The 16,966-nt window shown below is 37.9% G+C and overlaps 1 protein-coding gene across 2 annotated transcripts in view; it reads left to right on the top strand.

Moving 5' to 3' along the window:
• Positions 1-13,055, top strand: part of ARHGAP15 (Rho GTPase activating protein 15) — a 619,400-nt gene extending 606,345 nt beyond the window's left edge. For both annotated transcript variants that reach the window (XM_047082984.1, XM_047082983.1), the window contains one exon: positions 12,692-13,055. In XM_047082984.1, the coding sequence (XP_046938940.1) occupies positions 12,692-12,875 (184 nt within the window). In that variant the 3' untranslated portion in view covers positions 12,876-13,055. The remainder of the gene's footprint in view (positions 1-12,691) is intronic.
• Positions 13,056-16,966: the final 3,911 nt, after the last annotated feature.

Here is a 16,966-nt window from a genome sequence, read left to right as displayed (position 1 = left end):
GAACTCTGTGTGGCTGTTTTATGTCACCTTTACCTGGATATACCCTGAAATATTTACTATCTATTTCCGATATACTGAACATGAGGAACTCTGGAATCCTGCTTTATACTTGGGTTTTCCCTAAGAAGAATCTGGGTCTGTCTGATCTCAGAATCCTCAAGCTTTCTAACAGTGTGTATTTTCCAGGAAGGGGGGGGGTGCCCAGGACTGGCCCACTTCTGTAGGACTTCACCAAAGTCTCAGCTCTCTTCCCCCACAACTCTCCTTCTCTCAGTCCAGAGAATCTCTCTCTTATCTGGTAGCAGGGTAGCCTGGTTCTTCATCTCCTTTCCAACCTGCTGGTTCGGCCATTGTGGCAACTCTGGGTCCTTAGGCACTTAGGCTTTTATAACTGAAAGCTACAGTCCTCGAAATTCACATGCCCTCTCTTGCAAACCTCCAAGGCATGTTCTCTGCTTTTCTGCTGCATCACCCCTTCACTGAGCTCAAAATGCTGCTGACTGAATCTTGGGGAAATGTAAGGAATACAAGGAAGGGTGGGAAAGAAACCTTAGTTATTATATATTATCCCACCTCATCTCAAATGAGGACTGTCCATTCTTTCGTTTTAATCTGGGAGCCCAAACCACATTTTAAATGTCATTCAACTTGCCGTCTAATAGAAGAATCTTGACTATCCCTGAACACCTCCTGATGGGGAACTCATGGCCTTTTTATGTCCAGAATATTTAATAACCTTGGCAAATGCTCACAGTATTCTTCCAGTGCACATATGGAAACATCAAGACCAAACGTTAATAGCAGTGATGTCTACGTCATAGAAATATGACAGATTTTAATTTTCTATTTCGACTTGTCTGCATTTTCCTAAATTTTCTGTAATAAGTATGAATCTTTTGAAGCAGCCTAGGCTGTTTCCACAGCTCGAATTCTGCATGTGGAGGTGAAGTCAGTCTCTGAGCTAATTCCAGGAACTGGATTTATAAGAGGAAAGAAGACTTTTTCTCCCATATCATGGCTTTCTGCACTCAGTCATCAGGACTTCTCTAACTGTTCTCTTTTCCAAATCCCACACCTTCCGCCCCCGCACCCCATTGCTGAGAAACGTATCCCTGTGCAGGGCACGTTCACTTCATGTTCTCTGGTTGTGCAGTGTCTCTCCTAAAGTCAAGTCACCGTAAAGGAAAAAGTGCCTGAAACTTATTTTTTCCCTCAGAAAGTAAAATTAAGCATGGATGATTGAATGATGATATCCGAATTGCGACTCATTCTCTTTCAGCTATTCTGGGATCTTTTAAACAAGGAAACAATTTTCAAAAAAAAAAAAAAACTACTGAATATTTGATATCAATGCCCTTAGTGGGAAGTAAAATAGCTATTCTCACCGATGTGAAAAGAAAAGCTAGAAGGTTGATGAATTCTGACTTTGCATATTGATAGTATTCCTTTTAGTTTTATCTAACATCACAAGGCAAATATTTAAGTTCTGTATTTTCCACTACTATTTTATAATTAAGTTCTTTATTTGGTTGGCCTAATTAATGCTGATCCATGCACAATCCCCAATATTCTGTATAAAAATTTTTCTATGATATACTAGCCTTTTTTAACTGCTCTATTGAACAAATTCAGGTAGAGAATAATGATGGGCTTACTATGTTTTCCTTTCTAAAGATAATCCTAATGTATAATATATTTCCTAACCTTTCATCCTAAATCAATGTCTTCTGAGGATGGGGATATGATCAGTAGCTACAGGTATATCCGCAGTGCTCAGGGGCATAAAAATTAAGACTTCTTTACTGTTGTGGATGGCTAAAACCATTTGAAAACTTGAGAGAAACACCTAAGGGAAACCATACCTGAAATTCTCCATCTACTTTGCCAATAGTGTATTTCCATTCACAATGAGAAATGAATGCTTTCAAGAGTTTAAAACACTGTGTGAATCTGGAGAAAAAGATAATGCAGATTAATTCGTTTTTCTTCTACCTAAAAACATCCTTCTCAATTCTGTAAATATATCCTTGGATGTGAATTAGCTGATTTAAAATATCAAAATTTATCACCCAAGACTTCTTGTTGACTCTAACTCCCCCCCAGGCCTCAGGCCTCACCGTTAAGAAACCCCTTGATTTCAAACTTAAAATCATTGAATCTCAATTATTTGTGGAAAGACTATCCATATCCCAGAGTAATAAAAATCTGCATCTTAATCTAGGATCTTCTACCTCCTACATGGCTTTGGCCAAATTATTCAACCTTTATCAGGCTCATTCATCTGAAAATTTGATTTTATATCTGAAAAAAAAATATGGAGGATATCCCTAAAATATAATAGTTTAGAATATACAGAGATCATCAGCAAAGTAAAATATGCCAGCTATGTGTGTCTGTGACTATAGAAAGCTGCCATCAAAATATAACATCACAAATCAATGGAGAATGGGCAATTCATGCAACCAAATGTTATTGGGGGGAATTAGCTAGCTTTTACAAAAAATAAATTTAGATTACCATCATATTTCATACACTAAAATATATTTAAGATGAATTAGAGGGTATGTTGAAAAATAAAATTATTTAAAAACTAGAAGAAAACATTTATGATATTTATCTGATGTCTTTAAATTGGTGAATTTTGTAATAACGATGGCAAATATAAATAAAGAAAAGAACAGAATAATTGGGAGAATATAAATACAACAAAAATAATGAAATACTATGCTTCCTACTACATAAAAAACTTACAAATCTATAAATTCAAGAATGTTCATTATGACATTGTCTGTAATAGCAAAGAATTAGAAGCAACCTAAAAGCCAAGCAGCAGGGGAATGGCTAAGTAAATTAAGGTATTTCCATACTATGAAATGTAACCACTTTTAAAAAGGATGAGGCATTTTTATATATACTGACTTGGAAAGATGCCCACGATATATAGTCAAGGGGAGAGGGAAGAAATTGTAGCATATTATATATTTTTTATTTTATTATTTTTTAACAAGAAATAGATAGATAGATAGAAGGAAGGAGCACCCATCTGTTAAATTATAGTTATCATTAAGGAGTTTGACGAGGAAACAGGAGGTATTTACTTTTTTATTCTAGATACTCCTGATTAGGACATTTTTTTCCAAAGTCTATGCATTAGTTTTGTCATACAAGGTAAATAAAATGGATTAAACTAGCAAGCAAACAAAATTACATGGTCTCAATAAGAAAGGGAGGAGTAGATATGAATAGCTAGTCACAGAAGAAGATATCCACCTCAGGGTTGGGTTTTTTTTTTTTTTCTTTAACTTTGCACACATTTCCTACATTCAAAGAATGACAGACCATTGAAAAATGCCTATCAATTGGCAACTATTTTAAAAAGAATAACACCAGATGATAATGATGTTAATAGGACTAGCAGGCTCTCCCACACGTTTTCGTATTTTAAGAAAAGAAGAGCCGTAACTGAACGATCTAGTGTGAGTTCTCAAACTGCAACCCAGGAGGAGCAGTATCATCGTCTGCAAACTTGGAGGGAATGCAGATTCTCAAGTTTGCCCACGTGGTGAATCAGAAATCTGCAGGTGGAGCTCAGCCATCTGTGTTTTCACATGGCTTCCAATTAATCTCATGAATGGTCAAGTTTGAGAACCATTGATCTAGTAGCTACAATTCTGGTATTTTACTGTAAGTCAGAGTTTCTCAACAGCAGCACTATTGACATTGGGGCTGGATAATTTTTGTGACCAAAGGCTGTCCTGTGCATTGTGGGACGTTTAGCAGCATCCTTTGCCTGTACCCACAAACTGCCAGTTGCAACTCCCCTCCCAGTGATGACAATCAAAAATGTCTCCAATATTGCCAAATGTCTCCTGGGGTAGGGGTGGGGTCCAAAATTGCCCCTGGTTGGGAACAACTGCCTAAAGAAATACCCCAAAGTGTGGAGGAGGAATACATGGAAAGATGTTTTTATATATCAATTTCACTTATACTAAGAAGTCATAAGGTATACTAAGAAGTCATAAGGTATACTAAGAAGTCATAAGGACAGCCATTCTGTCCCATATAAGGTAATGAGGAAATAATATGTATTACATATGTAAGACATGAGAATTGCTCATGATCAAAGTGAAAAATGCTGTATACAAATTATATAGAAAGTATTTTCTCAAATACAAATGAAGATAATTTATTTACACTTCATATCACCTAAATATTGGCAGTGTCATTTTCCTGCTCAAAACCCAAGAATGGATTCCCACATTCTTGGAATTAGATCCTGAACTTTTATCAAGGCCTGCAAGACCCCCCACGGCATCTCCTACCTCCTTTGCCTCACTCTCGAGTCTTTAGCCATACTATCCCCTTCTCTATTTCTAGAACCACCAAGCACAACCTCACCACAGGGGCTTTGTACCTACTCTTCCCTTCCTGGGATTCTCCCTTTCCTGGTACGTGCAACTAACCGAGTCTCTGCTCAAATGTCCCTTCCCTCAAGAGGGCTCCCTGGGTACCTGGTCTGTTACAGGTAGCATTTCCCACTACACTCGCTCAGTAGAATTATCTGAGGGCTACATTATCTGCAGGCAGGCAGACCCCACCCATACTAAGTAAACAAGAATGTCTAGAGATGGACTCCGGATGACTAGGATTTTTTAAAAGGTTCCCAGGATCAATGGAAGAACTACTTTTCAGTTTTTCTTGTACTTCAGTGCCTAAAATCACATCGTATATTGATTGGTATAGTATGTTGTCTGGTTCTCTCATTAGATTATAGGCTGCATGTGGACTGTGGGCAGGGTCTGTTTTACTCATTGTACTATCTCTGACATCCGAAACAGTATCCAACACCTAATAGGCACTCAATAGATTTTTATGAATCAATAATAGTTACATTGAGTTACTCTTCATGGTTACTGGTGGGCTTTTTTCTTTATTATACTTTTTTAAAATTTTCAAATTCTAACCTAAAGTTACTTTAAATTAGAAAAAAAAAAACAAATTACAGAGGATTTTTAAATCTGCCTTCAGAAATTGTGATATATTTGAAGCCCAGTGATTAGCACATAATAGATATTCAACAAATAGTAATTACTGTTAGTGTTCCTTTTTGATATCAATTATATAAGGGCTTTGGCTATAATATCCATTTTATCTATGGTGGTGTTACCTTATAGAATATATATTCCTCTAGAGATAAGTCATTTTGAAGTCCATGGGGTATTCTTTTTTTTTTTACTTTATCAGGTCCTCTTATCTTATTAGATATTCTGAATATTTCTTTAAAGATGCTTTATACTCTCCCTATAATGTCCAATCAATAAGGGTATGAAACAAGTAAATAATTGAAAATGTTTCAATCTTCTGCATTGAAGTCAGTATAAAAAAGTTATTTAATAAATGCAAAGAACAAAAGTAAGTGTCAAAAAATAGCCATGATTCCCACTTAGAAGGATAGTTGTTAACTTGCTTTGGAAAATAATAATAATACAATACTTAAATACAAAATTGAGCACTTTATGATTAGTTTAAACAAATTGATTTATAACTTATATTAAAAACAGCTGAATTACTGGGGGCACCTAGGTGGCTCAGTTGGTTAAGTGTCTGAATTCGGCTCATGTCATGATCTTACAGTTCGCCAGTTTGAGCCCCACATCGGGCTCTGTGCTGACAGCTCAGAGCCTGGAGCCTGCTTCAGATTCTGTGTCTCCCTCTCTCTCTGCTCCTCCCCCACTCACCTTCTGTCTCTCTCTCTCTCTCTCTCTCTCAAAAATAAACATTAAAAAAAATTTTTAATAACCGAATTACCAGTGAATGACCACCTCAACACACATTGGTGTTAAATGCAAAAAACATTTGTGAAATTTCTTCTGCTTTTGCAATATTTGAAAATTTTTCTAACATACTGCCATAACTGTAGGAGAGAAAGTTGAAATCCTGCTTAGTCCCCAATCTTATTAGAAGGAAGGGAGGAAGGAAGGAAGGAAGGAAGGGAGAGAGGGGGGCGGAGAGAAAGAGAAAGAAAGAAAGAAAGAAAGAAAGAAAGAAAGAAAGAAAGAAAGAAAGGGAGGGAGAGAGAGACAAAAGAAGGAAAGCAAGAGAGCAAGAAAGAAAAATAAAAGAAAAAAGGAAAGAAAGAAAGAAAGAAAGAAAAGAAAAGAAGGAAGGAAGGAAGGAAGGAAGCCAATGTAAGCAGCAGCATAGTTTGTGCAAATTGAGGGTAGCAAGCTATGGTTAGCAAGGATCCCCCGAAAATAGTTGTAGCACATAGGAAACAGAAGTCAAACACTGAAAATGTATTCTATTTTAAACAGCTTCTCTTTCCTTAAGTGGTCAAAGTCAGAGGTAACACTTCACATACAGTGGATAAGCTATATTTTGTGAGGTAGGTCTGACCTGATGGCAAGAGAACATTTACCACCGCAATTTCCCCATTCAAGTTAAGCCATCCTAAAGTTGTGTGTGTTGGAAAATAACAGCATTCCGGAGATAGGGAAGGGAAGACTTGTAGTCCACCTCCAATAACTTGAGAGTTGTCCTGCAGGCAATTATGTGCCTTTCAACTTCCTTTGCAAGTCACTATGGTAACAGTAAAGCACAGAGTTAAAAGAAAGGTTGCATCTGTATATTTGTTTGCAACTGGACTATTATTAAAAGCGTTGGTCTTAATTCAGCATTAATTTTGAGTTTTATAGTAAAGCTCTCCTTCAGTTTGAGTCATTTGGTAGTGATTTAAAGCAACTAAGAAATTTCTTTGGGTTAGCAATTCAGCTCACTTTTGGAAAAAAGTTACCCAGCATAAGGCTGCAAGGATTTTTTTGTCTGGGGTCCAACATCTGTAGCACTGGATCATAGATTATTTCTAAAATAATCTTAAATTGATGGATCATTGCTCCTTCCATTTGGACCCGACAAAAAGCAGCTCTGGCATTTCCTCTCCTTTTTATGCCATAAACTGCATATCATTTTTTCAGCTCTTGCCAGAAAAATGAATTCTTACCCATTTCAAGATTTTATAAACTTGAATTTTATTTAACAGTATTAGAATTGCTTTTACAGTGAATGTATATCAAGTGATATTTCATGAACAAATTTTAAAAAATCATAATTATTTTTGTCAGGCTATTTTAAACTAAGCAGTATTAATAAATAGTCATTTTCAAAAGAGTGCAGTTTCGGGTCTTTTTAGTCAAGCATTCACAGTCACTAAACTTTGAGCTTTTCACGTCGCTTAGAATCTTTGCTGTACGCATTTCTGGGAATAAATTAATGGTGAGTAAACAACCATGCAGAGGAATTCCCAAATATTGTTATAAGATCTGAATGTTTTTGTGCCTCCTTACCCATCCATCAGTTCACTGTACATTAATCTTTCAACCATGTCTTTGCTCTCACCTTTCTCATTCCGATGTGTTCTTTTGCCTTTTAGTCTTTGTTTTGCCATAGAAGGGAGGTTTCTTTCATTTCTTCGCTGAAAACAGGTTAAATTGTAGCTCAAAATTTACAACACTGTCATGGCATTTAAAGCCTAATGAAATCTAAGCCCTGCCAGCAGGGTGGAACTTTCCAGAAATGACCACACTCTGACCTCTTTGACTTAGCTGCTACAGAGTTCCAAAGCCAGGTGGCATAGGAGGGTAAAATCCATTACACTTTCAAACCTACACAGTAGGCCTTTAGCAAAACTAGCTAGAGCAGCATTTCCTAATCCATGCTCCTCAGGAAAGCCAATCTATGACATCTAAGTCAGTTAAGGAAGACACGAGTCAAAGAGGGGCAGCGGTATTTTTTTCTGCAGGACTTTTCAGAGCCTTTATTATGCTATTGTGTATCATGAATTTGCAAGAAGAAAAAGTGGCATACAATTTTCTCCAAAACTTATCTTACTTTGGCATGCTATTTTTGCAAATCATATCACAGAAAGGGGGTTTTTCAGAACTCACGTTGTGAAAGGTATCATCAGACTCATAGTAAAAACCTACATGGTTTCTGAGTCAGATCTTCCCTTCCAAATCTATGACTCAACTGCATTTTAAGCTACTGGAAGTATAACTTAACTGTTTTTGAGAGTTTTCTGCCTTTGGTACTAGACTAGAGTTTTTTTTCTGTGGATGGCTTTTCTTTCTTTCAGTAGCCTATGTTTCTCCTGTGCGTGTGTTTACTACTTGAAGTCTTTAGATTTAATGGCACTTGCAGTATGCAGCTGGTCCCCACAGTGGGAGTGGAAATTTGAAATTCATTGATTTGAGGTAAAAAACAGAACAAAACAAACAAACAAAAAAACCCTGAGATTTAAATAATTTTCAAGCTATACTTTGAAAGTCTGGTCGATTCCCTATGTGGTCCTAAATCAACCACTTAACTATTTAACAGTTTATTGAGGTAGAGAATAGGTAAGTTCACATTTGAATAAGGAAGCTTATAATGACCTTAATACATTTTCCAACAGATCCCCAGTTTTGGGGACTTCTTTGCTAGAAATGTCTACTCGCTATTAGAAAGGAATCTAATCCAATTTAAACATTGATGTGAGAATGTATTTGCCTAGCTACATGAATCATATAATTTGGTAGATGGTGACTTCTACCCCAAACTGGTCTTCATTATCAGTATCTTTTCTCACTGAAAACTTGTTTGATTTCTCAACACACCAGCTACTGGTTGGTTGACATTCAGAAAAACAATTGCCAATGAAATACACATAAACACACACACACACACACACACACACACACACACACAAGCACACATTCAGTAACACTGCATAAGAAAAATGGCATGTATTCTATTTAATACACATCCACATTATCTTATTAACTTTCTTCCTTAACTACATTCGATTTTTCTAAAAGTTACTCCAAGTAACTTAATTTTCCAAAATTAGGAGAGAACTCCAAGCTGTTAAGGAAATTTAACCTGCAATAACGCAGCTGTAACAAGAAAACAAAACTATGCATAGTTTAGTAAAATCTACTGATAACAAGATTATTTTAAAGCTAAAGCACTCATACGTTAAAGCTGGTTCTATTAATATCAAGTAGAAAGTGTGCAGAGAAATGGACAGAAAGGATACAAGTTTGAGATGGAATGAATGCTCCACATTTACACATGCATAAAAGCACAAAATGAACATTTGTCCCCAAGAAATTTATGAAACTGATGCATTGGCAGAAATCCCTTACAGGAGTCCTCTTGCATAACCCACTGGCTAAGATAGAGAAATCTTTCCTTGAGGTGGGTTCTGACATGCAGTGCTAGCCTCCTACTCTCCACCCTATTTAAACTCAGTCTTGGTTTCCTCCTCTAGATTTGGCCCTACTCTAGATTCAAAGACCAGGCCTTTGGCTGAGCAGGAAAAATAGGAAGAACTCTGGAAAAATTGATAACTAGTCTAGCCCCATTTCATCCTTCTTTCTCTCCCCTCATGGCCCATGTCCTACATGCTATAACTTTCTGGTATGCCCTGGAAAGCTGAGTCACACACACCCCCCACACACCCAAGTTCCTCCAGATACTACAGGCCTCTTCCAGGGTACTCTTGCACCCTCCTGAGAGCCCTGACTGCCCTCTCCAATAGTGGGCTCTTGAACTCCCTTGATTTCTAGCCTCACCTTTTGGAAGTCTGATGCAGTTCTGTCTCCCAACTATCCCAAATTTCACTTTGCCTCTACCTATTAAAATTATAGCTATTATTGAATAGGAAAATATACCTTCAATCCTTAATCTTCACATCATCCCTTTCCCCTTCCAGTCTCCCTGGACTCCAGTCCTAATTTTCTTCTACCCTGTTGGTCAAGATGCCTTATATCAGTGGTTTGCCTTCACACTTTCAATACTTTCTTGCTTCTTTTCTACCTTCTCTGTGCCCTGTTACCTCTGAGCCCTGTTCTCTGCTAGAAAAATCTTATCAACTTAGATCTGTGCCAGCTATGGATAAAGTTGTTAAGGCAACTTTTGCCTAATAGGTACTCACTGGATTAGATATGTTTCTATATTTGCTTTTAATGAGTTTTTTTTTTTTTAATTGTGAGAGAGTCAATGAAGGAGTATCACAAAAAAGGTGTTACTTTAAAATCAAAAGAGAAAAGTCTGTTTTTCCCTTACGGTAAATATTATTAATGACTTTTATAATAAGAGGCTCTGGGAAAGGCTCAAGAGAGATCTTAAACTGAAGTTTAATAATAGGTATATTAAAATGAAGCAAAGGCTCATTCACTCCATTTGTCCCCACTCCAGGTTAGAAGAATGTTTAAATCATTTCACAGACTTTGGTAAATGCAGTTAAAAAGTGGTAGAGTTTCTTATATTCCAAAGGAAACTTTAAACTTGAAGTCTCTGATAACTCAGTGACACTCTAAAATATGAGAACACTTTCCAGAATGTAGCCAAGTCAACACTGCTCATAGGTATAAATGCTCTCCATTGAAAGCAGGGAAAAAAAGTGAAAATGGGAGGCAGGATATCTTTAATATTCAGTCGAAATTTGAGAGTTATTTTGCCCACAATAAATCTACTAGAATCAGGCTGTCAATCACAATTCCGCAGTGGGGAATACAAATCCAAGCCCTTTATGGAAGGATCTTATAATGTTATGGAAGATGGCAGAATGAAAAACTGGCCCAGTATTTAAGAATAGGAGTCATAACACATACCATGATGATGCTTCCAAAGACATTGGAACCAAACTGCCTGGGTTTGAACCTCAGCTTTGTATGCCATCAGGCACTTCACCTCTCTCAGCCTCAGTCTTTACATGTGTAAAATGGGCTTAATAATAGAGGTGCCTCATGGAATTATTATGAGTATTAAATGAGATGATAATATAATTATTTAGAACAACACTTCATTTTTTCATGTTGAGCAAGTCAAGAGCATTTTCTTGGCCATGCACTTGTGCTGTGGGGACTCATAAAGTAATGGTGTGGGTCCTTCTCAGTTTCATTCAGGAGAGAGAAAGCATGGTTTCTTGGTCACAGAACTGGTACTTCAGCAATCTGAGTTTATGAAGAGATAAATAAAGCAAATCTGCCTGCCTCCTCTTATATACGACCAAACAAAGGATCCTCTCCAGTCCAGCATTCCAGTGTTCTACAGTGGGCCCTGAGATGGAGACCCGACTGCCATGCGATAAAGACCCTTTGCCTCACTTTCTTCTCAACACTCATATTTCCCTTGGGTCGGGAGGTCTGGTAGAGTGCAGAGTTTAGTATTTCTCAGCACCCTATCCTTCCATATGCTATCCCTATTTCCTTAACATCACTAAAACCTCACCCTTTCTAACTTTAATATAAAATGAAGTAGGCTCCAATGGTAAGAATAAGCATCATTGTTTAAAAGTCTCAATATATCGGATGGGGCTTTATTTTCCTTTTAAGAGTCCTGTGTTGAAGCAGGCAAGGCATAACCATTAATAAAAACCACATCCTAATGTTTCATAGGTATTCCAGCTCCCCATACAGTCCTCACACAAGCAAACATTTCTTTGATTCCAGTGGGACTCTTTTCTTGTGCAAATGCTACAGGACTCTGTATTTTATTGAAGTGTGAGCTAAATCGGATGGCCAAAAAGATAGACACTTAGAATTGTGCCATACACCTAAATGTCTCAGAACCTACCTTCTCTACAAAACATATTCCAGTTAGCATTTGTCAGGAACGCTGTTCTTACTCCAATCACTAAAAACTTATTATTATTTTTTGGTTTATATCTACTTTCCATCACCAACTATGCGTATATTGTTCTTATTTATTGTGCTTGGATTCTTACATAGGCACATCTCACCTGTTTCCTCCATTGACTGTAAACTTTTCAAAAAAAATTTTAATATTTATTTAGTTTTGAGAGACAGACAGACAGACAGAGAGACAGGCAGACAGAGAGACAGAATGTGAACAGGGGAGGGGCAGAGAGACAGGGAGACACAGAATCGGAAGTAGGCTCCAGGCTCTGAGCTGTCAGCACAGAGCCGACATGGGGCTCGAATTCACAAACCACCAGATCATGACTTGAGCTGAAGTCAGATGCTTAACCATCTGAGCTACCCAGCTACCCCTGACTATAAACATTTTGAAGGCTGAATCTTGTAAACTTCCCACCGTAATTTTTGCTGTTTATTTATCCATTCATTCCACATTTATTGAACACTCACAATGTCTAGGTACTATGGGGATAAAAAGTTATGGGGCGCCTCGGTGGCTCAGTCGGTTGAGCGTCCGACTTCGGCTCAGGTCATGATCTCATGGCTCGTGAGTTCGAGACCCGCATCGGGCTCTGTGCTCACAGCTCAGAGCCTAGAGCCTGCTTCATATTCTGGGTCTCCCTCTCTCTCTCTCTGCCCCTCCCCTTCTCATGCTGTTTCTGTCTCTCAAAAATAAATAAACGTTAAAAAAATTTTTTTAAAAAAGTACCAGGCAATGAATCCTTCTCCCCAAAGTCATAGGTCCTATCTTCATAATAAAGCATAAAGAGTAAAAGACTAAAGAATGTTACGGTAGTTGCCATTTTTGTAGAACTAGAAAAATGTTTTGTCTGTGTTTCATTCCCCACCAAAGCCAGTCACTGCCCTTTCTTTCTTTAAATTGAAATTTTGAAAAGAAAAAGAATTCAAGAACACAGAATTTTAGAAATCAAAAGTAGCCACAATTTCACTTCAAACTCAGGGCATCTTCTCTCTTTCCCTTCCCCCTCCAGGATAGTGGCCAAAGCCTCCAAGAACCTCATGTCCACACAAAGCCTGGGGATTGTATTTGGACCCACCCTTCTGAGAGCTGAAGGTGAAATGGGGAACATGGCGGTACATATGGTATACCAAAACCAGATAGCTGAGCTCATGCTGAGTGAGTACAATAAGATCTTCGGCTCAGAGGAAGACTGACAGACAAGACAAGTTACTGAATATGTTCACATCTGTCTCGATGCCTAATATTTTTACATTTCTGTAAACATATTTCTGAAATATTTTTTGCCTTTCAAGCGACAGATGCCTCATTTTGTGAAAACTTAGTGATAATTTTGTGTTTAAGTTCCAAACATTTGAATAAAATAGTTGACAATATTTGCCTATATGTGTTCTACATTAACCCCTTCATTCCTGTTCCTTCTAGCACTTTGAGGCCTTCATTATACATGCTCCACACTGTTAAATAACGTGCAGAGCACAACACATATCCAAACAGCAGTTTTAAAGCTGCTCCCAGGCATTGGGTGTGTAAGTGGGTTGAGTGAGTGTTGTCAATATGGGTATATGTGCACACAGGTGAGACTTCTCACTACCCTGGCTGCCTCAAGAATGTTCCCATACTCCTACTTGTACATGAGTAATACCAACAGAGAAAAGAAGTCAGAAATTAATCATTTTTAAATGAACAAAGGAGATCAGGTTCTCCACTAAAACAGGTATATTTCATCTTTCAGAAACATTTCTGCATGTGCAAATATAAAATACAGCCCAGTTATCCTCAATGTTAGATGGTGAAATGTACAAATACAACAAGTTGAATGGCAATGTTTTTGAAGAAAAATGACATTTCAAAACATTTGCCATTGGAGATTACACACACACACACACACACACACACACACACTATTTGCAGTCCCATAAACATATTGTCTTATAAATGAAAAGCAAAACTAAGGCCCTGGAATTTTGATCTTTGTATTATACAGGAATTTCATGACCACTCATTTTTAATGTTATCATCCATTTTGAATCTTCATCAAACTGTATATCTTCCTTTGCCCTGGCTATGTCATTTTATGTAGAATTTTTATTACGCTTCTGAGGATGCTTTATTGGTGAATTACATTAAATCCATCTAGAAACAACTTTTTAAAAAGGCTTTTTTTTTCATATGCCTGAAGGATTACTTGACTAGACTTGGATTGCTTTATCCATTTGATGGTTAGTTTCAGTTGTCATGGATAAACAAAAGAATAACTGTCTAGAATATATCAAACATTGTTTTATTTTGAAAAGTATGTTCTAGCTGAACACATCTCATATCCAGTTTTGTGAAAGTATTCTGCCAATAAAAATGTAGACTTTTGTTTGACAGCTTTTTAATCAAATTCAAAAGGAATAAATAAAACTAATCCAGTGCAATAAAGAGTAATCCTAGTTATCGATTTGTTCATAAAATGAAAAATAAAGCATGTAAATAAAATGTGTGAAGTATGGATTCAAAAACAAACACACTTAGAGTAATGAGCTCAGAAGCATAGGCTGTCGGCATCGATGGGGTATATGGCACAGGGGGAGAGTCTGGTCAAGAGAAAGCCAGATGTGCACACAGCTCCAGCATCCACAGAGCTGCCTGAGAAAGAAGTTACCTTGCTCCTCTTTGAATGTCTTCATCTTGGCCATGGCGCCACTAAGTCAGCTCATGACCAAGAACAGAGAAGCAACCACAATAAAGGCTGAAGAGTGGTTTCATCAACTGGGATGTATACACATACCACAAAGCCAAGGCAAGTCACATGAGGCAGAATCCCATGACCTGAAGTCACTGGTAACAGTATGATAAACTTGCCAGCCTTAAGCTCTTATATGTAAAGTTGTACTTAAGCCTTTCAGAAAAACATGGAAACATGAAACAAGAGTTTCTGGCATTCTATTTCAAGTCTTCCTCATTTCCATGACATTCCATATTCTGAATTACATCTTCTCCAAGATTTTAATTACTTCTCTTTTTGAATGGGGAAGAGTGGGTTGAGTAGTTCCAGCATTGAAATCCTATCCCTTCCTGTGTCCGTCTTTAAAGTTACTCTGGGAGCATCAGCCAGAAAGAAGCAGCACTAACAGCCAAAGAGAAGTGGCATTACCTGCTTTGAGCAGGGACTCGTAGCCCCTCGTCTCTGCTACTTTCCAGATTTATAATCTTCGAAAGCACCAGCTTCTTGATTTTCAATCGGATGGGATTTAGCCTGATTCAAACCCCAGCTGTGTCCTGTCCCTGCCTGCTAAGGGCATTTAATCAAAGACTGTATTTCCTCTCTGGAATAAGACCATTCCACTGTACTGAGCCAAAGCACCCATGAGAGGATCTGATTTGTACACACTAACGGCATGCAAAGGGTTATACCAAAAGGTCATTGGATTCCAGAACATCCCAAAGACAGTAATGATGATCATATCAACTATTCCAAGTTAAAATTTTTTTTCTTAATGTTAATTTATTTTTGAGAGAGAGAGAGCGTGAGTGGGGAAGGGGCAGAGAGAGGGCGAGACACAGAATCTGAAGCAGACTCCAGGCTCTGAGCTGTCAGCACAGAGCCCGATACAGGGCTCGAACTCACAAACTGTGAGATCATGACCTGAGCTGAAGTCTGACGCTCAACCGACTGAGCCACCCAGGTGCTTCATCAACTATTCCAAATTTAAAAGCCAAGACGGTAGTTATACTAGGTTGACCCACCAAAGAGTTAGATTTTATAAAACTGATCAATATTCTTTGTCAAGAAAACATTAAAAAAATGAACACTCTTAATGACATAAGCACTCTGAGCCAGGTGCAAGTCTAGGCAGTTGCGATGCAAATATAAAATAAGGCAAATTCCTACCCTCTGTAAATTCCAGAGTCCAGTAAGAGAGAAAACTCATCTAAAGGTTAATCTAAGATCAGGGACCTCAGCCATCTTAATAACCATGTAGCCCCAGGGGTCATCACCTATACATAGAGATGCTAAATAAGTATTTTTGAATGAATGGACAAGCAGAAGCCAGTAACAGAGATATTAACAAAGTTCAGTGGTTGACAGAGATCTAAATAACAAATTGCACCTGGGAAGAGTCAAGTAAACCTTCACTGGGAAGGTAACTTAATCTAATCTTGACCAGTGAATAAGATTAACCCAAGAAAAATGTAGAAAACATACTAGGAAGCAGAAACGGCATGAACAGGGTTCTAAAAGACTCACTATCTCCAAGGAAATGAGAGAAGCTCAGTGAACAGAGGATGAAGTGCATGCCTAGCAAATTTGCAAGATGGAGCTGGAGAAAGATGCTGGGGTCAGATATAGAACATGGTAAAATACGTATACTGTAGGCAGAAGAGATCCAGTGGGAGCTGTAAAATAAGAAAGCCATAGAAAACTTTCTTTCAAAAAAAAAAAAAAAGAAAGAAAGAAAAGAATCTCTAGGGGGACCTGGGTGGCTCAGTCGGTTGAGTATCTGACTTTGGCTCAGATCATGATCTCACAGTTCCTGAGTTCGAGCCCCGCATAAAGCTCTCTGTGGTCAGCACAGAGCCTGCTTGGGACCCTCTCTGTCTCTGCACACCCACCCCACTCATGCGCTCTCAAATAAATAAATAAATATTAAAAAATAAAACGATGTCTGAATTCACCCGTGGACAGAAGAAACAAACTACCTTGAGGACACTGGCATTTTCTCCTGTGTGTATGTATGTGTGTGTACACTTTGTAGCATTTTCTATCAGGCAATGATAATCTTGTATCTTTAGGAGCATTTCTCTATTATGATGACTAAATATTTTAACAAATTATAATCTATAACTTAGCCTGTAGAGTGGAAACCCAAGTCCAAACCAGTCTCCGTGGAAAAGCAAGCCAGTTGGTACATCCCATTGCCACATGGATTTACCCACCCAGGACAAGGATGATTGCCCCTCTTCCATACTCACCCAAAAAACTTTGTGGAGACGGTATTTATTTCATCCTATATGTTGAGAATGTGACTTTACATAGCGTGTGCCACAGGACAGGATCACCATGCCACAGCTAGTAATTGAAAGCCATATGATAGTTCTCCCTATCCAATTAGAAAACAAAGGATCCAATTAAGAAAAATTAGAAAAGCTGTTAAAAAGGAACAATCACTTGCCAATGCTGCTGTCCTTACAGTTTAACACAGCTAGAAATTGACCTGTACTTCTCTTTTCCACATTTATTTTTGTGAATTATAAGTTAATCACCCTGTCAATTCCTAATTAAAAGACCCTGCAAAGA

The sequence above is a fragment of the Lynx rufus genome, unplaced genomic scaffold (assembly GCF_022079265.1).
Source record: "Lynx rufus isolate CCGP_SWC_20201006 ecotype Redwood Valley unplaced genomic scaffold, mLynRuf1.p SCAF_2, whole genome shotgun sequence".
Taxonomy (NCBI): domain Eukaryota; kingdom Metazoa; phylum Chordata; class Mammalia; order Carnivora; family Felidae; genus Lynx; species Lynx rufus.
This window is presented reverse-complemented; position numbering and strand designations above follow the sequence as displayed.